We start from the raw sequence: 26,854 nt of genomic DNA on the forward strand, positions 1-26,854 counted from the left end.
ATTCAATGGAATTAATGGATTAGTGAAATATATTCTTCAATTGTAGTTGCTGTTGGAATGTTAAGGGCAAATAAAGAAAGAAAAAGGAATGATTACCTGAGTTTTGCAATTGAGGGCACTATAAATAGGGGACATGGATTGCATCCAACTCTCGTAAATCGCTCCTTGCTCCAGATCATTCTTTCTGGCTCTGTGGAAATAACAATTATTATTGGATTCAACTGCATCATCCTGATGGGAAGATTAGTTTGTGAAAGGGTAGTTAACTTGGAGGATTGGCTGGCAATGTTATTGAGAAATGTATCACTCTCAGCACAGTAGACAGTGTAAGAAGGAACAAACTGTTATCAGAGAGTGAGCATTTGAAAGTTCAGGAACTGATGAGTGTCCTAAGCAACAGTCAGGTCCTCCTCACAATTCTTCCAACTCAAAAATGTAACCAGTAAATCGGTGCTAACGTGCTATGAACTGCTTCCTGTTTAATGTAACAGCATTTTTACATTAGGCCAGCAAATGGTTTTCCTCTCTTGCACTAGACCAAGCAGATCCTAAATGTGCCTCACTTAGAGAGGACGGCAGCTGCAAAGCTACTACATGTTAAGGTGCAGTCTCAGTTTGACTGCACAAATAACGTGGTCTTATGTTTGTAGACAGCTTGCGCAGTATGATATATTCATAGATGGCATTTCATATCGTCAAGATACACCAAAGTATTTTGCAAAGACTTGAATATCGTTGTTATTGACCAGACCAAACCCCTTCAAAATAGATCAAAGAGATAGCCAAGACTCCAACTTTTATTCTAACGCAAGTGTAAGGCACTGTGTTCCAGATGTAATTTGACTTGGTCCACTACTGGGCTTTAAGAAAAACACACTATATTCTTACAACACAGTTAATATAGGTCTGCTCTGGGGTCGGTGATTCACCCTGACCAAACCTGTGCTGTACCATGCAGGAAGATCGCAGAGAGTCTCGCACTCCTCAGGGATACGATCACCTACATGTAGGACAGAGGGTTGGAAACCTGCCTAATCAGCCTGGACCAGGAGAAAGCCTTTGACGGGATATCACAAACGTATATGAGAAATATTCTCTCCAAAATGGGCTTTGGGGAGGAAATCTGCAATTGGATCAGACTGCTGTACACCAACATTGTCAGTGCAGTCTCAATCAATGGGTGGGAATCAGATAGCTTCCCAGTCAGATCTGGAGTCAGGCAGGGCTGCCCTCTCTCTCCTGCCTTGTCTGTGTGCTGCATAAAGCCATTTTCTGAGTCCATCAGGAAGGATGCAAGCCTGAGAGGGGTGACTATTCCTGGCAGCGGGGGCCTGCAGGTTAAGGCCTCCCTGTACATGGATGACGTCGCCGTTTTCTGCTCGGATCCGCTGACCGTGCACAGACTCATGCGCATATGTGACCAGTTCGAACAGGCCTCGGGAGCCAAAGTAAACCGAGGCAAGAGCGAGGCCATGCTCTTCAGGAACTGGGCCGACCAATCCTTGATCCCCTTCACTGTCAGGACTGACCACCTGAAGGTGCTGGATATTTGGTTCGGAGGGGCTGGGGCATGAGCCAAGTCTTGGGATGAGCATATCAGTAAAGTGAGGCAGACACTGGGCAGATGGAAGCTACGTTCACTCTCCATTGTGGGTAAAAACCTGATCATCAAGTGTGAGGCATTGTCAGTGTTGTTATATGTGGCAGAGGTCTGGCCTTTTCCCAGAACCTGTGTCGCTGCAGTCACCCGGGCCATCTTCCAGTTTATATGGAGATCAAAGATGGACCAGGTCTGAAGGGACTCGATGTATAAAGATCTGGGCAACCGGGAAAAAATACACCCAATGCTGCCCTCACCCTGATGGCCACCTTTGTGTGTGGCTGCATCAAGTTGTGCGTGGATCCCCGGTACGCAAACACCAAGTGACACTATGTACTGAGGTGTTGCGAAGGATGGGCCTGGCCTCACTGCCGCGGAACGCACCGAGTAGTTGGCTCGTTCCGTATCACCTGTCCTTCGTGGAGAAGTTTATGAAGAAAAATACCTTTGAACACAAGTCCATCAGGAAGTGGTCAGCACATATTGTCCTTGGGACCCTTCGGGAAAAGGAGAGGGCGGATCCTATCGAGCGGTTCCCTGAGCAGACTGTCAAAGTCATTTGGCAGAATGCCTCATCGCCAGAACTTACCAACAAGCACCAAGACATGGCTTGGCTGGTGGTGAGAAAGGCTCTGCCTGTGAGATCCTTTATGCGCACCCGGACTCTCAGCCGCACCGCACGCTGCCCTCGAAGCGGCTGCGGGGGGGGGGGGGAAAACGAGACTGTCACACACCTCCTTCTGGAATGTGCCTATGCAGAAGTAGTCTGGAGAGGAATGCAGTGGTGTTTGTCGAGGTTCGCCCCGAGCAGCGCCGTGACGCGGGACTCGGTGCTCTATGGCCTGTTCCCCGGGACGCACACCGAGACGAACATCAACTGTGCCTGGAGGATCATCAACTTGGTGAAGGACGCTCTCTGGGCGGTCCGAAACCTGTTGATCTTCCAGCTGAAGGAGCTGACCCCGACTGAGTGTTGCAGACTGGCACATTCCAAGGTCCAGGACGTGTTGAGGGACGCGCTGAAGCTTGGGGCAGCTACCGCCAAGGCACGATGGAGAAAGACCACCGTGTAACATCTGCCTGCCTAAGAGGAACAGGGGGCCCACCGAGTCATTTGGGCTCCACTGACGCCTCAGCAGAAGAGCTGGATAGTAAATGCACAGACTTGTATATAGGAAAAATAAATTTTGATGTCTGTATGTAAAGCAATATAATGTGTGCACAAGAATGGCTGACCAGTTGTATAGAGATCCAAATAATTTTATGAATAAAGTATATTTTTGAAATAAAAAAATATACAAACCAAAAAATATATAACTTACATAACTTTAACTCTCTTGAAATACTTAGTAAGATATTATTTAAGGGACTAATCATCAACTGTTCCTATATAGCAGCATCCCATAAACACACTCTTGGCAAAGGTAAGTTCAGCAAAACAGATTTTCCTCACGTGCTATTTCTTTTCTATTCCAAAAGAAAGGAACATTGAAAGCAACAATCTAGCAGCAGAGGGAGAACTTAAGATTTTTGTTACAGCAGAGAGAGAGCTGTATCTATCAGCTTCAACAGCCAGCTCCAAACCCCAACTGAAAGTAAAACTAAAACCCGGGTCTGTGAGAGCCTAACTGCACCAACTCATGCTTTTGCACCAACTCATGCTTCTTTTGTCTAATATTTAAAAAAATCTTTAGTGAGCTCAAAACTATTTACCCACTGCATCTGAAGCAGACATTCCACCACTATTGTGATAACATCCCTCTACAAGAGTAACAACACAGAATAAATCTCTCTTAAAGGTGCAGGAGCATCACATATCTACAAAGAACAGTTATCTCACATTCATGTGGTGAATTTACAAAAGTTTTTTCCACACAGTACAAAAAGATCATGGGATAATTTCATGATGTCTCGAACAGCATCCAAGGAGACGGGTCAGGCAAGTGACAAATTCTGACTGCACTTGGTCACTTCCAATTTATTTTCAAATGTGCATATAAAGTTGCTACAGTCCTAGCAGACCACAGAGCTGCTCTCTCATTACAGAGAAACAACTGGTGGTGGTTTAACCTGAGGGTCTTCATCACTCAAGGGAGGAGGGAGACTGAGAAGGTAACCTCAGCTAATGTGGGAATTGAATTCACGGTTGACATCATTCTGTATCACAAACCGGCTGTCCAGTCTACTGAGCTAACCAACCAATCCGACACATGAAGGTGCAATTAAAGCCAATTTGTAAAAAATCTGAAAATCTAGCAATTTCTTTCTCTTCATCAGTATTTTTCCCCCATTTTTAAGGATTGTTAGGATTTTATCATTCTGTGTTTCAATGTATTTCAGAGATTTTACTGCTACTACACATGCTGCTAAGTGTTAATAAACACAGCAAAAAATGAGTTGGGTGGGAGCTAAATTTGCACATTGCCCTGCAGCAGGTTAAAATGCAGAGAAAAAGTCAACAGCAGGTCACACCAAATAACTTCCCATGGCAGATTCCTACTTTGTAAGATATTTACATTCAATAAATAATTATATTAACACTCCTTGGAATTAAATTTTATGTTTAACATGAACTCAACAGTGCGTGGGAATTTTGTTATATTCAGTTCACATTTGTTCAGAGATGACATACAACAACTGGCAGAGTCTAATGGCATTTCAGGTCAGCTGCTTTCTTTGTTGAATTTCAAGGGAAGAAAGCGAGAGAATAACAGTCTGCTTAGAGAACTGGGGCTGGCAAGTGCAAATGAATGACGTGGAGATGGGTAGTGGCATTGGGTTGTGGTCCAAGGCATGGGGGAATCAAGCTGGAAGTGAGTGAGAGTGTAAAATAAAGTCAGTCTCAGCAAGACCTGAGCAGCCAAGAGGCCAGTGCTCTCCCCAGATATATAGACTGCAAAATCCACATTTGCAGGAAAACTATGTTGGATGAATTCCTGAGTTCTGTACTAGGTGCACATTTTAGAACATAAGTTACAGAACAAACTTGGGAACAGGTTTATCCTAGGTTTGGTTTTGTGTAATGGAAGGGACTGATAGAGTGTGGCACTGGAAAAGGCACAGCAGGTCAGGCAGTATTCGAGGAACAAGAGTTGATATTTAGGGCATAGCCATTCATCAGTGCTGATGAAGGGTTATGCGCGAAATGTCGACTCTCTTGCCCCTCAGATGCTGCCTGACCTGCTGTGCATTTTCCAGTGCCACACTTTATTGATTCTGTCTCCAACATCCGCAGTCCTCACTATCTCCTGTAATGGGAAGGGATTAATTAATAATCTAGATGCAGGAGGTCATAGAGATGTATAGCACAGAAACACACCTTTCAATCCAACTCGCTCATACTGACCAGATATCCTAACCTAATTTAGTTCCATTTGTCAGCACTTGGCCCATATCCCTCCAAACCCTTCCTATTCGTATACCCATCCAGATGCCTTTTGAATGCTGTAATTATACAACCTCCACCACTTCCTCTGGCAGCTCATGCCACACATGCAACATCCTCTGCATGAAGACATTACCCCTTGGGTCCCTTTAAATCTTTCCCCTCTCACCCTAAACCTATGCCCTCTAGTTCTGGACTCCCCACCCCAGGGAAATGCCTTTGTCTATTTATCCTATCCATATCCCTCATGATTTTATAAACCTCTATAAACTCACCCCTCAGCCTCCAACGCTCCAAGGAAAACAGCCCCAGCCTATTCAGCTTCTCCCTATAGCTCAATCCCCCCAATCCTGGTAACATCCTTGTAAATCTTTTCTGAACCCTTTCAAATTTCACAACATCCTTCCGATAGGAGGGAGACCAGAATTGCACACAACATACCAAAAGTGTCCTGTACAGCCAAAACAAGATCTCCCAACATCTATACTCAATGCACCGATCAATAAAGGAAAGCATACCAAACGCCTTCTTCATTATTTTATCCACCTGCAACTCCACTTTCAAGGAACTATGAACCTGCACTCCAAGGTCACTTTGTTCAGCAACACTCCTCAGAACCTTACCATTAAGTGTTTAAGTCCTACTCTGATTTGCCTTACTAAAATGGAGCACCTCACATTAATCAAAATTAAATTCCATCTGCCACTCCTCAGCCCATTGGCCCAGCTGATCAAGGTCCCATTGAACTCTAAGGTAACCTTCTTTGCTATGCACAATACCTCAAACTTTGGTGTCATCTGCAAACTTATTAACTATACCTTCCTAAGTTCATATCTAAATCATTTATGCAAATGACAGTCTTTTATGGTTAAGTTGCCATATCATTATAAAATTCCTCATTGGGATAAAAAGTGAAGTAATCCAATACAAGGGCGGACATCTAACCAATGCAAATTATTAAGTCTTAAAGAGATGAGTGGCTGCAATGGACTGGGTAACTGCATTAAAAGCTATGACAGTAAATAAGCAATTGTTAATATTTAAGGAGCAATTACATGCATTACAGGAATTATACATTCTTTACAGATGAAAGAACACAGTGTCATTGTGAACATTCTTGGTTTTCTTCATTTTTCCAATGTGGCTTTAAAGTGTGAGCTGAATTTGAGAATCAAACTTTGAAATTTGAGCAGCAGCTTGTTTAAGTAAGGAGGAGAGAGCAAACAAACTGATGTTTGTTTCTTTGGAAGCACCAGATTTCGGAGCGCTGCTCCTTCATCACAACCACCTGATGAAGAAGCAGTGCTCCGAAAGCTGGTGCTTCCAAACAAACCTGTTGGACTATAATCTGATGTTGTGTGATCTTTAACTTTGTACACCCCAGTCCAGCACTGGCACCTCCAAATTATCTTTGTTTCTGGGAACTGGCCTTGGGGGAAAGATAACTGCAGGTTAATTATTGCCTGAAGCAAACTACAGGTGTTTTGACACTGCAATATTCGAAGCTCAAGATTGGCAACTGGCTGGATATTGATTTGGTCAATCACAGGCGAATTGGTGCTGACCAGCCAGAGAGACTGTTGGTTTAAAAAAAACTGTCAATGAGTTCTGACTGTGGTTTTAAACCTTTTGAGTGTTTTGCTCTCTCCGTCTCTCTTGGGTTTTCACCGTGTTGTAACTTGCTGGATGTTCTGATAAGAAAATACCCCTCTGCAAAAAGTGGGTGTATAATCATGGAGGGTTATTGGATCTGTTTGCATGAATCAGTGACTTTGGAATTCAAGCAAGACCCTCCAGTTTACGTGCCTGTGAACACCTAAAGATTTCTGAAAGCCTGGTACCCACCATGAAACTATTGAAATGGCAAATGGCTTCTTGTTTTCTTTTAACTTCTCCCTTAACTGTGTCAGGCTGTATGTGGCTGAGTGAAGGGTTCTAGTTAGTGAAAATTGAGCTTAAATCATTGATATCAAGTAGACTGGCTTTTTGTTTATTCATGTTCTGCTAAAGTTGCATTATTAATAACTGTTCATTTCTGTTTAAGTTATAGACTTGATATCTGATGATACCTGTTATTCTTAAAATCCAATTAAGAATAATTGAGTGATTTTTAAGATGCATTAAATGTTTTAATTTTACTGTGTTGCAAATCTAGGGACAGAAAGATTGATTTCATTTGGCTTGCTGACCCCATGTCATAATACAAGCCTGAGTACTCAGAGCTGCTTAGAATTCAGCAAAGGAGAACCAACAGGTTGACTAAATAGGGAAGAGACAGTCCAAGAGTAAATGTGCTATGTATATAAAACTGACTGTAAGAACTTCTTTAAGCATGCAAAAAGGAAAAGCTAGTTGAAGTCAAATGTAGCTCCTTCCAGTCTGAAACAGTAAGTTGATAATGAGGAACAAGGAAAGATTAATTAAATCATTTAATTTATTCTCTCTTCACAGAAGATGATGCAAGAAACTACCAGACATTTTAGGGAAACAAGTGTCCATTGGGAAGAAGGAATCGAAGGAACATGATATTAATAACAAAACAGTGCTGGAGTCAATAGTGAACTGAAGACACAAATCCTCGGGCTTGATAATCTACATCCCAGGATATGAAAGGAGGTGCCTATGGGAATAATAGATGCATTGGCTGTCACCTTCCAAAATTTTTAAGGTTCTGAAACAATCTCAGCAAATGAAGGATGGCAAACATTACCCCACTGCTTAAAATAGGAGAGGGGGAAGAAATCAGGTATTACAAACTGGCTAGCTAACCTTCAGTATTCGGGAAAATGCTGGTATTTGTCATAATGGATGTGATAACAATACGTTCAGAAAATTCCAATGAATTACACAAAGTCAACATGGATTTATGAAACAGAAATTGTTTGACAAATGTACTGGAGATTTTTGATGACCTAACAAGTAAAATAAACAATTGATAACTAGTGGATGTAGTATAATAGGTTTTTCAAAAAGTTTTCAATGGAATCCAACATAAAAGGTTATTGTGCAAAGTCAAGCAGTTGGGACTGGTGGTAACATATTGGCCTGGATTGAGAATTGGTTAGCAGGCAGGAAATAAAGAGTGGGAATAAATTGATTGTTTTTGGACTGGTAGGGCATTCCTGAAGAAGGGCCTGTGCCCGAAACGTCGAATCTCCTGTTCCCTGGATGCTGCCTGACCTGCTGTGCTGTTCCAGCAATAAAGTTTCAACTTTGGACTGGTAGGCATTGACAAGTTGGGTACAGCAGGGGTCAGAGCTTGGATCCCAGCTATTCACAATATATATCAGTATCAAGAATCGAGTGTCATTTAGATTAGATTCCCTACAGTATGGAAACAGGCCCTTCGGCCCAACAAGTCCACATCAACCCTCCAAAGAGTAATCCACCCAGACCCATTCCCCTATCCTATATTTACCCCTGACCTAACACTATGGGCAATTAAGCATGGTCAATTCACCTGACCTGCACTTCTTTGGATTGTGGGAGGAAACCCACGCAGACATGGGGAGAATGTGCAAACTCCCAAGGCGGGAATCAAACCCAGGTCCCTGGCAATGTGAGGCAGCAGTACGATTCACTGAGCCACCATGCTGCCCCATCATGTTTTCATGATCTCTGCCAGTAAAAAAAACTAGTTGGGAGTGGGAGTGGTGAGCAGGATATAAAGAGGCTTCAGAATGATTTAAACAAGTTGAGTAAGTGGACAAATACATGGCAGTTGTAGTATTATGTGGATAAATGTGAAGTTATCTACTTCAGTGGGAAAAACATACCAATAGTACTATTTGAATGGTGATAGATGTAAAAATGTTGATGCACAAAGGAATGGCTATCCCTGTACTGAAAGAGTAAGCATGTAATTGCAGCAAACAGAAGACCAAATATTTTGTTGATCTTAATAACAAGAGGATTCAAGTAAAGGAACAGAATGTCCTTCAGCAGCTTTAGAAGGCCTTGGTGAGAGCACATCTGGAGCAGTGTCCAGTTTTGATCTCCTTACCGAAGGAAAGATGCATGGGATTTCCGGGACATCAGCTGAGTCTGTATTCATTGGAATTTAGAAGATTGAGGGGATTTCATTGAAACATAAAATTCTGATAGACTTGGACAGGCTAATTGCAGGGAGGATGTTTCCTTTGCCAGCTAAATCTAGAATGGTCAAAGTCTCAGAATATGGGTAGGCAATTTCAGACTGAGATGAAGAGAAATTTCTTCACTCAGGGGGTCGTGAAACGAGGAATTCCCCAGCTCAGAAGGCTGTGGAGGTGAAGTCACTTAATATATTTAACAAAGAAATATATGAATTTGTAGAAGAAAGAAGCGTTATGTGGAGAGAGTGGGAATATAGCATCGACATAGAGGATCAGCCATGATTATGCCTACAGTTGCTCCTATTTTCCATGGTTCTATATCCACATAACAAGTGGAGAGAATGATATCAGAACTGGCGCCCACTTCCAGGTCCACCGTAGAGAACAGTGGGCCATGGATAAAATACCATCCAATATTACCTCAGGCTTCTGCATACACAGTGGATTGGAGAATTGGTGTTGCACCACTTACAGTATTTCTTCTATGAGTGCCTTCTGAGCCAGAGCCTCTTTCTGGGCATCCTGCATCCTGCCCTCCATTGCCAACCGAGCACTAATCTGTGCAGCATGAATCTGTAGAACACTGAGGTTTATATGGTCCTTAGCAATGGCACTGAAATATAAAAAAAAATTTCTTCAGCTGCACAGGCAGAACAAATGCATGACTAGTGTCAACTTGGTGCACACTGGCAGACAGGGGCACAGTGCACTGAATATTTATCTTGAAGAATTTTTGTATCCTTCTCACAACTCACTTTCCAATCTACCTTTACCTCATCGACAAATTTTAAAATATGACATTTGATCCCTGTATTCAAATCATTGATACAAATCATTGATACAAACTGAGAGCTATGAGGCCCAAGAACTCATCATGCACATTCTCACTAGTCACTCCTCTCAACCTGAGAATGGCCCGTTTATTCCTCCTCTCAGTTTTCTCTTCATTAACCAATATTCAATCCATGCCATCACATTAACCAATCTGCGGTATACAAAGACGGACAGTGGTGCGTGAACAGTATCATAAAAGGTAAATGAGTAGTAACACACAAGTGCACGACAGCACACTGACAAGATCAAATTACCGTATACATGGAAGCATCACACTGGTACACACTAGTCCAAGGACAATGTCATGCTAAACTACAGACAAAACTATGTGGGTACACATACAACAAAAAATAGAAATATGCTGCACATTCTTACACAAGGACTGTGCCACACTGGTACAAGCATAGGACCTTGCTGGATCGGTAAGTGAAGAGTACTTCAGCGTAATTTCAATGCAATATTTGGGTTAGGCTTTGGGTACAATCAGCAATCCACACACAAAATTAAACAAGCTTTCATTGATGATGTTTTTACTCAACTTTCCATTCAGATATGGGTCTAAATCACTGAATTAAATAAATTGCATTCATAGCGTAGTGTCATGAGTCTTCCACAGCCATCCTCTTTCCTCCAGCCTGAATTCCTTCTGCTTTGCCCTCCAAACATTGTTCTTCCATTCTCTACTCCTTTGCTCTGCATCCCCACTTTTGTGGTCCAGACCCAACTCCCCCACCTCAAAATCTATCAATAATTTATTTTATTTAGAGGCAAGTGTAAGACACTTTGTTCCAGATGTAATTCAATTCGTCCATGACTAGGCTTAGCAAAACACACTTTATTCGGACACTTGAGCTTTTGGGGAAAAAATCTATCAACTTCAACAGTCAGTTCCAAACCATAAATGAAAGCAAAACTAAAACTCTAGGTCTGTGTGAGCCCGATTCCTGCTTCTTTTGTCTAATTAAAAAAAAACTCAGGGAGCTCAAAGCTGTTTACATGCTGCTTCTGGTGCCACTGTAGCAACACCTCTCTGCAAGTGAAACAGCAGAGAACAAATCTCTTCAAAGCACAGTGCCATCACACAATCTATTCCTCATGATTCTGACACACCCTACCTCTGATCACATCCATGAGGCATTAATTAGTTACATAACGTCAGTGTCATTTGCAACACAGAAGCCATCAGTTTACCGAGTCTATACAGGCTCACAGTGAATCTTCTAGTCTGTCCCTCCCCTGTACACGCTTCCTATAGCCCTGACAGTTTATTTTCAAGTCCTCATCAAATTATCTTTTGAAATAGATATCTCTGCATCTAGCATTTATTTGGGCATCAAGTCTCAAGTCATGACCAACCATTGTGTAAAAAATTCATCCTCACAACTAAAATCATCAAACTCCAAATGCCTGTATCAGAGTAACTGTATCATTAGCTGAGATTAACTTTTCGTGTCTTTCTTATCCAAAACTGTCATAATCTTTTAAACATCCTCTCAATTGCTCCACGGAAAATGAATCCGGTTTCTCCAAACTTATTTCCTGGCTAAAGTTTCAATCCTTAGGAATAACTGTGGTAAATCTCCACTGACCCCCCTCAATGATCTTATCTCTTTGAAAGTATGGTGACCAGAGCTGTGTTGCATATTAGGTCCCTTAAAATGGAATTTTCCTGGTACTTGTTGTGAATGAGATTTCATTTAACAGCCACTACAATAGTAATTAACATTCCAAAACACAGAGGTCACCATACCTACCAAACTAATGCTAACAGCTTATCTCATGTCAAGTGCAATCTAATATCAGTGCATTGTTTATGAAATGTATTATTCCAGGAAGGAATGAAAACCATTGATGATGTGTGGCAAGGGAACAACAATCACCTAACATCATGAATGGCTGTCCCATGGCCATTGGCCAAAAGGATTCAGATAATTGATTGACACAGCCAAAATTACCTGCCCTTAGAAATAAGATGTAACAATAATGGCCCAGAGCAGAGGGGAGTTCTTTTCTGCATCATTCTCATCAAGCAGATCTTGTCAGCAGCAGTTCTCATTGGCTGCTCCCCGCAGTCCCCACCAGGCAGATGAGAGATGGACCAGAAGGGAAAGAGTTGAAAAGTGTGGTGCTGGAAAAGCACAGCAGGTCAGGCAGCATCCGACGAGGAGAGTTGACATTTCGGGCATAAGCCCTTCATCAGAAATGTGGGTGGGGGGGTAGCTGGGAAGGTGATAGGTGGATGCAGGTGGGGGGTTATTGTGATAAGTCAATGGGGAGGCTGGGGCAGATAGGTGGGAAGGAGGATGGACAGGTGAACTCTCCCTCCCACTCCAGCAAGGACATGCAAGACCTGGGCTTCCTCCACTGCCAAATCCAAGCCACCGATGTCTGGAGGAAGAACGGCTCATCTTCTGCTTTGGAAACTTTCAACCACATGGCATCAACATTGACTTCACTAGTTTCTAAATCTCCCCTCCCCCAACTCAATTTCAGATCAAACCCTCTAACTCAGCGCTGCCCTCTTGATCTGTCCACCTTTCCGCTCCATCTTCTCCCTGCCGACCTACCACAATTACCCCCATCTGCATCCACTTATTGCCATCCCAGCCACCTCCCTTCCTAGCTCCACCCCTACCCTCCTATTTATCTCTCAGCCCCGCTCCGCCCCCATATTCCTGATGAAAGGTTTATGCCCAAAATATCAACTCTCCTGCTCCTCAGATGCTGCCTGACATGCATACTTTTCCAGCACCATCCTTTTCGGCTCTAACTCTGTAGCATCAGCACTCCTCACTTTCTCTCAGAAGGGGAAGGGGAAGACCAAGGGAAGAGCTCACTAATTCCTTGGCTAGAGAGCAGGATGCTGCCCCCATCTCTTGTACAAGACCAAAGCATTTCACATCAACAGCTTGTTTACCCTCTGATATCCGTGCACCATCTCAATTGTCACAGTTGTATTTTTTCTTTATCTAATTAATCAATGGATCATATCTAAACTGCTGCTTCTTAACAGACATAATAAACTTTGAAAATTACTTACAGCTCATCAATTGCCGACATTAAATAGCTTCGAGGAGAAAGTGAGGACTGCAGGTGCTGTAGATCAGAGCTGATAATGTGTTGCTGGAAAAGCGCAGCAGGTCAGGCAGCATCCAAGGAGCAGGAGAATCGACGTTTCGGGCATGAGCCCTTCTTCAGGAATGAGGAAAGTGTGCCCAGCAGGCTAAGATAAAAGGTAGGGAGGAGGGACTTGGGGGAGGGGCGTTGGAAGTGCGATAGGTGGAAGGAGGTCAAGGTGAAGGTGATAGGCGGAGGGGGGGTGGGGGCGGAGAGGTCAGGAAGAAGATTGCAGGTTAGGAAGGCGGTGCTGAGTTCGAGGGATTTGACTGAGACAAGGTGGAGGGAGGGGAAATGAGGAAACTGGAGAAATCTGAATTCATCTCCTGTGGTTGGAGGGTTCCTAGGGCGGAAGATGAGGCGCTCTTCCTCCAGACGTTGTGTTGCTATGGTCTGGCGATGGAGGAGCCCAAGGACCTGCATGTCCTTGGTGGAGTGGGAGGGGGAGTTGAAGTGTTGAGCCACGGGGTGGTTGGGTTGGTTGGTCCGGGTGTCCCAGACGTGTTCTCTGAAACGTTCCGCAAGTAGGCGGCCTGTCTCCCCAATATAGAGGAGGCCACATTGGGTGCAGAGGATGCAGTAAATGATGTGTGTGGAGGTGCAGGTGAATTTGTGGCGGATATGGAAGGATCCCTTGGGGCCTTGGAGGGAAGTAAGGTGTGGGCGCAAGTTTTGCATTTCTTGCGGTTGCAGGGGAAGGTGCCAGGAGTGGAGGGTGTGGACCTGACAAGGAAGTCACGGAGGGAGTGGTCTTTTCAGAACGCTGATAGGGGAGGGGAGGGAAATATATCCCTGGTGGTGGAGTCCGTTTGGAGGTGGACCCTCCAACCACAAGGGATGAACTCAGATTTCTCCAGTTTCCTCCTTTCCCCTCCCCCCACCTTGTCTCAGTCAAATCCCTCGAACTCAGCACCACTTTCCTAACCTGCAATCTTCTTCCTGACCTCTCCGCCCCCACTCCCACCTATCACCCTCACCTTGACCTTCTTCCACCTATCGCATTTCCAATGCCCCTCCCCCCAATCCCTCCTCCCTACTTTTTATCTTAGCCTGCTGGACACACTTTCCTCATTCCTGAAAAAGGGCTCATGACCGAAATGTCGATTCTCCTGCTCCTTGGATGCTGCCTGACCTGCTGCACTTTTCCAGCAACACATTATCAGCTCTACATTAAATAGCTGCATTACAAACTCTAAAATCAACAACAGGGGATTTTATCATTATTTCCTCCTGTCTTCAAAGATCAATGCACATGCACTCCAAGACTCTCTTTCTCATCATAAGTTTTAGAATAATGCCATTAAATCTATATTACCTCTCTACATTCCTTCTGCTAAAGTGTATCATCTCACAGGAGAAAGTGAGGTCTGCAGATGCTGGAGATCAGAGCTGGAAATGTGTTGCTGGAAAAGCGCAGCAGGTCAGGCAGCATCCAGGGAACAGGATGCTGAAGAAGGGCTTATGCCCGAAACGTCGATTCTCCTGTTCCCTGGATGCTGCCTGACCTGCTGCGCTTTTCCAGCAACACATTTCCAGCTCTGTATCATCTCACAGCTTCCTGTATTAAATTCTATCTGACACCTGTTTTGTTAGTCCATGTCTTGCTGTAGTTGCTTAGAGAGAAAAAAACTGCAGATGCTGGAATCCAAAATAGAAAGGCAGGAGGCTGGAAGAAGACAGCAAGCCAGGCAGCAGCAGGAGGTGCAGAAGTCGACATGTTGGGTGTAACCCTTCCTCAGGACTGAAGTTGACTTCTGCACCGCCTGATGCGATCTGGCTTGCTGTGTTCTTCCAGCCTCCTGCCTGTCTACTGTGCTGCAGTTGTTTGGCATCCCAACTCTTTGTCCCTTCTCCAAATTTGCAATCACTGTCAAATTTTGAAGTTTCACCTCTATTCCAATGTCCAAGAATAAATGCATTTGTTTATTATTCTAGCACTGATTCCTGGAAATATCACAACTACCATCCAACTGTCTGAAAAACCTCAAATCAATGATTGCTACCTTCAAGCCAACTTTTATTCAGGCTGATGAAGATCCTCTTAACCGATGAACCACAATCTTATTGACCAATCTTTTTGCATGTTATCTTGTCAAATGCTGTCTTAAAATTGACATGAACCACATTGACTGGCCTTGTTTTATCAAATTCCTATGTTACAAAAAGATTGAATTTGATAACTCAAATGAAATGTGCCTTTTATAATCCATGCTAGCTCTCCTTAATTAACTCAAATTTGTCGAAGTTGACTGCTAATATTTCCCCTCGTTAATATTTTGAAAACCTAACCCACCACTGATCTTAAGCTAAAATAAAAATAGAAATTGGTGAGCAAGCTCAGCAGGTCTAGCAGCATCTGCAGAGGATGAAATTAATATTTTGAGTCCAATATGACTTTAACAGAGCACATTTCAGATATTCAGCATCCACAGTATTAACTGATATTAAACCGATTGGCCTTGAGTCACCAAACCATGCTCATAAGTGTGTCAAATCTGCAACTCTCCACAGCTGGTAGCTGTATCCCTACAAAGGGTTGTCATTTCTGCCCAACTATGTGACACATCATGCATCCTGGCGCTGGTGTGAGTCGCTTTAAGTTCTTCCTTGATCTATGTCCTCACTTTGTTAATACTTCCTCCTCAATCCCTAATATTCATCTTACACAATATGCAGGCTACAAAGCAAAGTTGAGTAGAATTGCTGACAACAGTGCATTCCTCCCCGATGAACTCAATTATTCTATGCCCATTTTGAACAAAATATCAGTGAAATAATGTCACCTACTCCAACAGCCTCAGGTGCACCTGTACCCACAGTCACCACCACAGACATCAGATCAGCTTTCCTGAGTGTGAACCTATGGAAAGCAGCTGTCCCAAATGGAGTTCTCAGCTGTGCACTCAACCTTCATACGGACCAGCTGGCAGGAGTATTTGCAGGCATCTTGAACCTCTCCTTATTACGATATGAGGTTCCCACCTGCTTCAAGAAGACCACTATCAACCTGGTGCCAAAGTCAAACCAGGCAACGTGCATTAATGACTACTATCCAGGGGCTCTGACATCCTTCATTATTAAGTGCTTCAAGAGGTTAGTACTGGCACATATCAACTCAGGGCTCCCAGATTGCCTATATCTACTACAATTCTCTTACTATCACAACAGGTCCACAGCAGATGCCTACACTCATCCCTGGAACATCTGGATAACAAGGACACCTATGTCAGACTCTTATTTATTGACTATCTCCACTTTCAACACCACAATTCCAACAAAACCCATCTTCAAATCATAAGGTCCAGAAGTCTGCTCCACTCTCTGCAACTGGATCCTTGATTCCTGATCCACAGACTGCATTCAGTAAGGATAGGCGACAACAACTCCTCCAAGGGCAGTAGTGGGAAGTTGTGCGTGGAGTCTGTGAAGCTAGGAGAGGCGCTAAATGAATATTTTTCATCAGCATTCACACTGGAAAAAGACACTGTTGTCGAAAAGAATACTAAGATACTACTAGACTGGATGGGATCGAGGTTCATATGGAAGAGGCGTTAGCAATTCTAGGAAGTGTGAAAATAGATAAGTCCCATGGGCTGGATGGGATTTATCCTAGGGTTCTCTGGGAAGCCAGGGAGCAGATTGCCGAGCCTTTGACTTTGAACTTTATGTCATCATTGTCGACAGGAATAGTGCTAAAAGAGTGGAGACTAGCAAATGTCGTCTCCTTGTTCAAGAAAGGTAGTAGAGACAACCTTGGTAATTATGGAGGATGTCACCTAGACAGGGGACGAAACGTTTACAACAAAAACTTCCAGCTCGGCGAACAGAACCACAGCAACAACCTTGGTAATTATAGGCCAGTGAGCATTACTTCAGTTGTTGGTAAAGTGTTGGAAAAGGTTATAAGAGATAGGGTTTATAATCATCTAGAAAGGAATAATTTGATTAGGGATAGTCAACACGGTTTTATGAAGGGTAGGTCGTGCCTCACAAACCTTATCGAGTTCTTTCAGAAGGTGACCAGACAGGTGGATGAGGGTAAAGCAGTTGATGTGGTGTCTATGGATTTCAGTAAAACGTTTGATAAGGTTCCCCGTAGTAGGCTATTGCTGAAAATACAGAAGCATGGGATTGAAGATGATTTAGCGGTTTGGATCAGAGATTGGTTAGTTGAAAGAAGACAGAGGGTGGTGGTTGATGGGAAATGTTCATCCTGGGTTCAGTTACTAGTGGTGCACCACAAGGGTCGGTGTTGCGTCCACTGCTGTTTGTCATTTTTATAATTGACCTAGATGAGGACGTAGAAGGTTAGGTTAATAAATGTGGGGATGATACTAAAGTTGGTGGAGTTATGGCCAAAGGATGTTGCAGGTTACAGTGGGACATAGATAAGCTGCAGATATGGGCTGAGGGGTGGCAAATGGAGCTTAATGTAAAAAAGTGTGAGGTGATTCACTTTTAAAGGAGTAACAGTTATACAGAGTCCTGGGCTAATGGTAAGATTCTTGGTAGTGTGGATGAGCAGACAGATCTCGGTGTTCATGTGCATAGATCCCTGAAAGTTGCCACCCAGGTTAATAGGGTTGTTAAGAAGGCGAGCAGTGTGTTAGCTTTTATTGGTAGAGGGATTGAGTTTCGGAGCCATGAGGTCATGTTGCAGTTGTACAAACTCTGATGTGGCTGCACTTGGAGTATTGTGTACAGTTCTGGTCGTTGCATTATAGAAAGGATGTGGAAGCATTGGAAAAGGTGCAGAGGAGATTTACCAGGATGTTGCCCAGTATGGAGGGAAGGTCTGGTGAGCATAGGCTGAGGGATTTGAGGCTGTTTTCATTTGAGAGAAGATGATTGAGAGGTGGCTTAATACAGACATACAAGATGATCAGAGGATTAGATACGGTAGACTGAGAGCCTTTTTCCTCGGAGGGTGATGGCTAGCATGAAGGAACATAGCTTTAAATTAAGATAGATAGGGGCAGAGGTCAGAGGTAGTTTTTTTACTCAGAGTAGTAAAGGCGTGCAACGCCCTGCCTGCATAGTAGCAGACTCACCAACTTTAAGAGCATTTAAATGGTGATAAACATAAGGACCTTAAAGAGTAGGTAAATCGGCTGCTGATTGGTTCACAGGTTAGCACAACATCGAGAGCTGAAGAGCCTGTACTGCACTGTTATGTTCTATGTAACATTCTATGTTCTCTATTCTACAATAATCCCTCAACACTGTCCTGCAAGGCTGCATACAGAGTCCCATACTGTACACCTTATACATTCATGACTGTGTGACCAAATTCAGCTCTAACTACATTTACAAATTTGCTGATGACACCACTGTCATGGGTTGGATCTCAAACAACAATGATACAGAGAAGGAGGAGGAAGTAGACAACTTAACGGCATGGTTAAAGACAACAAGCTCTCCCTCAATGTCAGCTGGTCATCAACTTCAGGAAGCAAACTGAAGGACACACCCTTGCCTGTATAAATTGTGCTGAGGTGGAGATGGTCAAGGGCTTTAAGCCAACGATCTATTCTGGTCCATCCTCATTGAAGCCTCTATGTCCTCATTAGGCCAAGAAAATTTGGTATGTCCACAAGGACTCATACTAATTTTTACAGATCCACTAGAGAGTAACCAATCCAGATGCATCACAGATTGATATGCTAACAGTTCTACCCAGGACTGCAGGAACTTATACAGTGTTATGATCGCAACCCAGTCCATCACGAAAACCAGCCTTCGTTCCATTGACTCCACCTAGATATCTCGCTGTTTCAGGAAAGCAGCCAACGTGATCAAAGACCTTTCTGACCCTGATTATACCGTCTTCAATCATCTTCCATTAGGCAAAAATTTGAAAACACATACGAACAGATTTAAGAACAGCTCCTTCCCACTGTTATTAATCTTACGAATAGATCTCGGATACATTAGCGTTGACCTTTTTCTACACCTCCCCTGTACTTGTAACACTGTTCCATTGTAATGCATGTTTTGTTAATGTGAATTCACTGTAATGCAATTAACAAGTTGTGGACACTGTTTCTAAACTTTTGAAGCGTGCATTCGCTATAACACAATTCCGGCCCCGTTGGTTTAAATGCTGCTGCTATTATACGATTTTCTTGTAAAACGGGATTGTATGAGAATGGAATTACCACATTATAGCAGAACATTATGAATGCTGTCCTGTTACTATGATGTACTCATGTCAGGTACGATTTGTCTGGTTAGCACACAATACAATACTTTTCACTGTATCTCTGTACATGTGATAATAATAAATCAAGTCAAATTTTACTCCTTTGAAATCAATATTCTCCTTCCTCTCAAATCCCAGCCTCACAGTCAAAAACTCCTCCCTTCACTCTGTTTTCAGCAACTCTTCAGTGTCAATGATTTCAATCTTCATTTAAATTCTTTTTTTGCCGCCCTCTTTGACATCTCTATACTCCTATTTTAATCAGCATTACCTTCCACAAAATTTGCCCCAATAATGCTCTGATTTACTGAAGGGCAAGATTTTGTCAGCTTCTGAGATTTCTGCCTTCAACAAGTTAATTTCTACTGACCAATTCACATTCTTCAACCTTGTTTCACGGAGTCTGCTTGACAGCATTTCATAAAAATTCTCTGCCCCTGGCGCAAAGAATTCTGAACATCTGGGCCTGATCTTTAGTAATATCCCATGTGACAATTTTGTCTTCTCTGGTGTTTCCCCATCTTGACAATTCTGTGACAATTATGGCACAGTCATTAGTTTGGGCAAAATATTCAGACATGAACTTGCGAAACTAAATAAAATTACTCGCAAACTTCAATTTCTCAAATAGGAATATCACTAAATATTGATCCTTTCATTGAGCCAATGATTCAAATAATGCAATTGAAAAGAGGATACAGCCTTGAACAAAATCTCTAAAGTATTAAGGACACATGCCAGTTTATAAATAACTTCGCTATGAATAACTTCACTATTAATCACTGCAATATACTGATAAATGTTTAGATATTCGTGCTTAAGTAATCAATATTCACAACATAAATTAAGTATTAACTCACTTTGGAATGGAAACTACTGTTTTGAGTTTTATATCAAGTTATTGAAGGTATATTCTACTGAAAGAATTAAAGATCAGATAAAAAGAATCATTAGAATTTCTTGAAACATTTTAAAGTTTAAAGTTCTGGTCAACAACACTTTGCTTATACGTTTGCTCATTGGATGTGGGTGTTACTGGTTGGCATGGATTTATTACCCATCACTAAATAGCGTGTAGAAGGTGGGTGCTCAGTTGAATTCTTAACTCAGTCCTCAGTCCCTATACTATTGTTCCAGGATTTTGATTTAGTGGCAGTGAAGGAACAGTGACATAGCTCCAAGTACAAGACTTTTTCTAATCAACCTGTTCAAAGATACCATTGCACATAGAGTCACAGAGATGTGCAGCATGGAAACAAACCCTTCGGTCCAACTCGTCCATGCCAACCAGATATCCCAACCCAACCTAGACCCACCTGCCAGCATCCAGCCCATATCCCTCCAAGCCCTTCCTATTCATATACACATCCAAATGCCTTTTAAATGTTGCAATTGTACAGCCTCCACCACTTCCTCTGGCAGCTCATTCCATACACGTACCACCCTCTGCGTGAGAACGTTGTCCCTTAGATCTCTTTTATAGCTTTCCCCTTTCACCCTAAACCTATGCCCTCTTGTTCTGGACTCCCCAACCCCAAGGAAAATACTGTGTCTATTTATCCTATCCCTGCTCCTCATAATTTTGTAAACCTCCATAAGGTCACCCCTTAGCCTCCGACGCTCCAGGGAAAACAGCCCCAGCCTGTTCAGCCTCTCCCTGTAGCTCAATTCCTCCAACCCTGGCAACATCCTTGTAAATCTTTTCTGAACCCTTTCAAGTTTCACAACATCTTTCTGATAGGAAGGAGAACAGAATTGCACGCAATATTCCAACAGAGGCCTAACCAATGTCCTGTACAGCCACAACATGACCTCCCAATTCTTGTACTCAATACTCTGACCAATTTAAAAAAAGCATACCAAATGCCTTCTTCACTATCCTATCTACCTGCGACCTCACTTTCAAGCAGCTATGAACTTGCACTCCAAGGTCTTTTTGTTCAGCAAAGACTCTCTGGGACCTTACCATTAAGTGTATAAGTCCTGCTAAGATTTGCTTTCCCAAAATGCAGCACCTCGCATTTATCTGAATTAAACTCCATCTGCCACTTCTCGGCCCTTCTTCGCTGTCCACTACACCTCCAATTTTGGGGTCATCTGCAAACTTACTAACTAAGCTCGCATCCAAATCATTTATATAAATGATAAAAAGGAGGGGACTCAGTACCAATCCTTGTGGCACCTCACTGATCACAGGCCTCCAGTCTGAAAAATGATCCTCCATCACCACTTGAAGGTCTTCTACCTTCAAGCCAGTTCTGTATCCAAAAGACTAGTTATCCCTGTATTCTGTGAGATCTAACCTTGCTAATCAGTCTCCCATGGGAAGCCTTGTCAAATGCCTTACTGAAGTTCATATAGATCACATCTACCGCTCTGCCCTCAACAATCCTCTTTGTTACTTCTTCAAAAAACTCAATCAAGTTTGTGAGACATGATTTCCACGCACAAAGCCATGTTAACTATCCCTAATCAGTCCTTGCCTTTCCAAATACATGTACATCCTGTCCCTCAGGATTCCCTCCAACAGCTTGCCCATCACCGATGTCAGGCTCACCGGTCTATAGTTCCCTGGCTTGTTTTTACCACCCTTCTTAAACTGTGGCACCACATTTACCAACCTCCAGTCTTCCGGCACCTCACCTGTGACTATTGATGATACAAATATCCCAGCAAGAGGCCCAGCAATCACTTCTCTAGCTTCCCACAGAGTTCTCATGTACACCTGATCAGGTCCTGCGGATTTATCCACCTTTATGCATTTCAAGACATTCAGCACTTCCTCCTCTATAATATGGGCATTTTGCAAGGTGTCACCAACTATTTCCCTGCAGTCTATATCTTCCATATCCTTTTCCACAGTAAATACTGATGCAAAATACTCATTGAGTATCTCCTCCATTTTCTGTGGCTCCACACTAAGGCTGCCTTGCTGATCTTTGAGGGGCCCTATTCTCTCCCTAGTTACCCTTTTGTCCTTAATGTATTTGTAAAAACCCTTTGGATTCTCCTTAATTCTATTTGCCAAAGCTATTTCATGTCCCCTTTTTGCCCTCCTGATTTCCCTCATAAGAAAACACCTACTTTCTTTATACTCTTCTAAGGATTCACACGATCTATCCTGTCTATATCTGACATATGCTTCCTTCTGTTTCTTAACCAAATCCTCAATTTCTTTAGTCATCCAGCATTCCCTATGCCTACCAGCCTTTCCTTTCACCCTGACAGGAATATACTTTCTCTTGATTCTCGTTATCTCATTTCTGAAGGCTTCCCATTTTCCAGCCGTCTCTTTACCTGTGAACATTTGCCTCCAATCAGCTTTTGAAAGTTCTTGCCTAATACTGTCAAAATTGGCCTTTCTCCAATTTAGAACTTCAACTTTTAGATCTGGTCTATCCTTTTCCATCACTATTTTAAATCTAATGGAATTATGGTCACTGGCCCCAAAGTGCTCCCCCACTGACACCTCAGTCACTTGCCCAGCCTTATTTCCCAAGAGTAGGTCAAGTTTTGCATCTTCTCTGATCGGTACATCCGCATACTGAATCAGAAAATTTTCTTGTCCCCACTTGACAAATTCCTCTCCATCTAAACCTTTAACACTATGGTAGTCCCAGTCTATGTTTGGAAAGTTAAAATCCCCTACCATAACTACCCTATTATTCTTACAGATAGCTGAGATCTCCTGACAAGTTTGTTTCTCAATTTCCCTCTGACTATTGGGGGATCTATAATACAATCCCAATAAGGTGATCATCCCTTTCTTATTTCTCAGTTCCACCCAAATAACTTCCCTGGATGTATTTCCGGGAATATCCTCCCTCAGCACAGCTGTAATGCTATGCTGATCAAAACTACCACTCCCCCTCCTCTCTTGCCTCCCTTTCTATCCTTCCTGTAGCATTTGTATCTTGGAACATTAAGCTGCCAGTCCTGCCTATCCCTGAGCCATGTTTCCGTAATTGCTATGATATCCCAGTCCCATTTTCCTATCCGTGCCCTGAGATCATCTGCCTTCCCTGTTAGGCCCCCTGCATTGAAATAAATGCAGTTTAATTTAATAGTCCTACCTTGTCCCTGCCTGCCCTGACTGTTTGACTCACTTCTGTTCTCAACTGTACCAGTCTCAGATTGATTTCTTTCCTCACTATCTCCCGGGGTCCCACCCACTCCCCACACCCCCCTCCCCCTCCCCACCTAACTAGTTTAAATCCTCCTGAGCAGCTCTAGCAAATCTCCGTCAGTATATTAGTCCCCTTCCAAATTAGATGCAAATCGTCCTTCTTGTACAGGTCACTTCTACCCCAAAAGAGATTCCAAAGATCCAAAAATGTGAATCCTTCTCCCATACACTCATCTGCTCTATTCTCCTACTCCTGCCCTCACTAGCTCGTAGCACTGGGAGTAATCCAGATATTACTACTCTTGAGGACCTCATTTTTAAATTTCTGCCTAACTCTATGTAATCACCTTTCCTATGTCGTTGGTTCCAATGTGGACATTGACCTCCTGCTGGCCCCTCTCCCCCGTGAGAACATTCTGCACCCTCTCTGAGACATCCTTGATTCTGGCACTAGGAAAGCAACACACCATTCTGTTTTTTCGCTGCTGGCCACAGAAATGTCTGTCTGTGCCTCGGACTGGAGAGTCCCCTAACACAATTGATCTCTTGGAACCTGACGTACCCCTCGTTGCATTAGAGCCAGTCTCAATACCAGAAACTTGGCTGTTCGTGCTACGTTCCCCTGAGAATCCATCACCCCCTTTATTTTCCAAAACATCATACCTGTTTGAAATGGGTATAGCCACAGAAGGCTGCTGCACTAGCTGCCTACCTCTTACCTTTCCTGGAGTTAACCCATCTATCTGACTGTATCTGAGACTTCCCCCCCCCCCACTTCCTATAACTGCCATCCATCACATACTGTTGCTGTTGCAAATTCTGCATCACTTCCAACTGTCTCTCCAACCAATCCATTCGATCTGATAAGATTCAGAACCAACAGCATTTATTGCAGATATAATCTGCAAGTAACCCTTAAACTCTCTTTGAACTCCCACATCTGACAAGAAGCGCATATCTACTAAAGGCCAGTTTTGCTTCTTCACAATCTATAGACCCAGAAAATAACACCGTGTTATTCCTCTAAAAACATTGCTCCAGGTTAAATCAATAGTTATGGCTTATATTTTAAGTTTAATCAAGAGCCATATCTCAAAAAACATACAATCAAGAAAGAACCCACTCTACGCAGTACTGCAGACTTTCTGTAGGTCACTCAAAAACAATACACTTATCTGCTTCTGTGCTGTGAACCTCACCCAAACAGTTCTCCAAGATCAGTTGTGAATTTCACTGTTTGTTAATTTTCCCAGACGCACCCCGATATCCAGCGATACATGAATTCAAACAGTAAAAGACAGTAACTGTGCAGGTTCACTGCTGTGTCAGTTTCTCTCTCTCTCTCTCCTGCACTTACCTCACCATGTGCTTCCTTTGTTTGTTCTTCTCCCTTTTAAAACTGCAGTTGTTTTTACTTTTTTTCCCCAAAGTTCCAAAACAATGCAACATCATATAAAACAGTAATTGCTGCTCCTGAAATTTGAGGAAATCGCCTCTAACACCTAAAATACCTCAATAAAGAAGCAGCTGTTACAGCCAGAAATTTTTCCCGTCCTCCATCTTAGATTACCCAGACTCCATCTCTGAAACAGCTGGAATGGGAATGCACAGGTGGCAGGACTCCCAGGCATCTGCTGCCCATGACCTTGTTATTAGTTCATTTATCTGGCCTATGGGCATCAGTGGCTTGTCCAGCATTTATTGCCTGTTCTTCCTTTCTCTTGAGAAGGTGGCAATGAGCTGCCTTCTTGAGCTGCTATAGTTCATTTGTTGTAAGTACACCCATAATGCTGTTAGGGAAGGGAGTTCTAAGATTTTTAACTCAGTGACAGTGAAGGAACAACAATATATTTCCAAGTAAAGGTGATAAGTGGCTTGAAGGGAAACTTGCACAGGGTGGTGTTCCCATGTACTTGCTCCCTTTGTCCATCTAAACGGAAGTTGTCATGGTTTGGTAGATGCTAAGGAGCCTTAGTAAATTTCTGCAGTACATTTTAATGATGGTATACATGCTGTTACAATGTGAAGTGAATGAATGCTTGTGAATGTGATGCCAATAAAGGGTTTTTTGTTCCTGGATGGTGTCAAGCTTGAGTGTTTTTGGAGCTGCATCCATCCAAACAAGTGGGGAGTATTCCATCACATTCCTGATTTGTGCCTTGTAGATAGTGGACAGACTTTGGGAAATCAGGAAGTGAATTACTTGCTGCAGGGCTCCTAGCCAAAGATGTGCTCTTGTAGTCACTCTATTTATGTGGAGAATCTAATTGAGATTCTGGTCAATCTAAACTCACAGGATGTTGATAGTGCCATGAATATTTCTTGCCACTTGTCATACCAAACCTGGACATTCTTCAGGATTTTCTACATTTAGAAATGGACTGCATCAATATGAGGAGTTGTTAATGGTGCTGAACATTATGTGGTCGTAGAATTCCTACAATATTGAAGCAAGCCATTCAGCCCATTGAGTTAACACTGTCCTTGCAAAGAGCATCCCACTCAGACCCAGACCACGCTCCCCCAACCACCCTATCCCTGTAACTCTGCGTTTCCATGATTAATTCACCTAGCTTTCAAATCCTGGACGCTATTTAGCATGGCCAATCCACCTAGCCTGCACAACTTTGCACTGTGCGAGGAAACCGGAGCACCTGAAGGAATCCCACACAGACACAGGGAGAATGTGCAAATGCCACATATACAGTCGCCCAAAGAATCAAACCCTGGCGTGGTGAGGCAGCAGTGCTAACCACTGAGCCACCGTGCCACATCAAATCCCTTATGCAAATCCATGTACAGCAATCAGAAAGTAGTCATCAGTGAACATCATCACTTCTGATCTTATGATGGAGCAGCTAAAGATGGTTGGGCCAAGCACACTCCCCAGAGGAATTAATGCAAAGTGCCCTGGAGCTGTGATGACTGACCTCCAACAACCACAACTATTTTCCATGTTACCAAGTATGACTCCAACCAGTTTGTTGGGGGCTCTTGATGCCACCCTTGGTTAAATGTGGCCTTTATCAGGGCAATTTCTCTCAACTCCCCTGCGGAATTCAGCTCTTTGTCCAGATTTGAACCAAGGCTGTAATGAGGTCAGGAGCTGAGGGGCCCTGGCAGAACCCAAACTGGGCATCACTGAGCAGGTTATTGCTGAGCAGGTGCTGCTTGACAGCACTGTTGATGACACCTTCCATCACTTTATTGATGATGGAGGATAGATGAATGGGATGGTCATTGATTGGCTTGGATATGTTCTGCTTTTTATGCACGGTGGCACAGTGGTTAGCCTCAGGCGACTAACTGTGTGGAGTTTGCACATTCTCCCCGTGTCTGCGTGGGTTTCCTCCGGGTGCTCCGGTTTCCTCCCACAGTCCAAAAGATGTGCAGGGTCAGGTGAATTGGCCATGCTAAATTGCCCGTAGTGTTAGGTAAGGGGTAAATGTAGGGGTATGGGTGGGTTTCGCTTCGGCGGGTCGGTGTGGACTTGTTG

At 43.2% G+C, this 26,854-nt stretch overlaps 1 protein-coding gene across 4 annotated transcripts in view; it reads right to left on the bottom strand.

The window, feature by feature from the left end:
* LOC122542640 (circularly permutated Ras protein 1-like) overlaps positions 1 to 26,854 on the bottom strand; it is a 117,537-nt gene that overhangs the window by 24,025 nt on the left and 66,658 nt on the right. For 3 of the 4 annotated variants that reach the window (XM_087978141.1, XM_087978140.1, XM_087978142.1), the window contains exon 17: positions 9,552 to 9,692. In XM_087978141.1, the coding sequence (XP_087834267.1) occupies positions 9,552 to 9,692 (141 nt within the window). Of the gene's footprint in view, positions 1 to 96; positions 191 to 9,551; positions 9,693 to 26,854 lie in introns of all 4 variants that reach the window. The other variant, XM_043680633.2, reaches the window with a different exon arrangement.

The sequence above is a fragment of the Chiloscyllium plagiosum genome, unplaced genomic scaffold (assembly GCF_037043375.1).
Source record: "Chiloscyllium plagiosum isolate Xiang-an unplaced genomic scaffold, Cpla_swu_hap1 HiC_scaffold_33, whole genome shotgun sequence".
NCBI classification, from domain to species: domain Eukaryota; kingdom Metazoa; phylum Chordata; class Chondrichthyes; order Orectolobiformes; family Hemiscylliidae; genus Chiloscyllium; species Chiloscyllium plagiosum.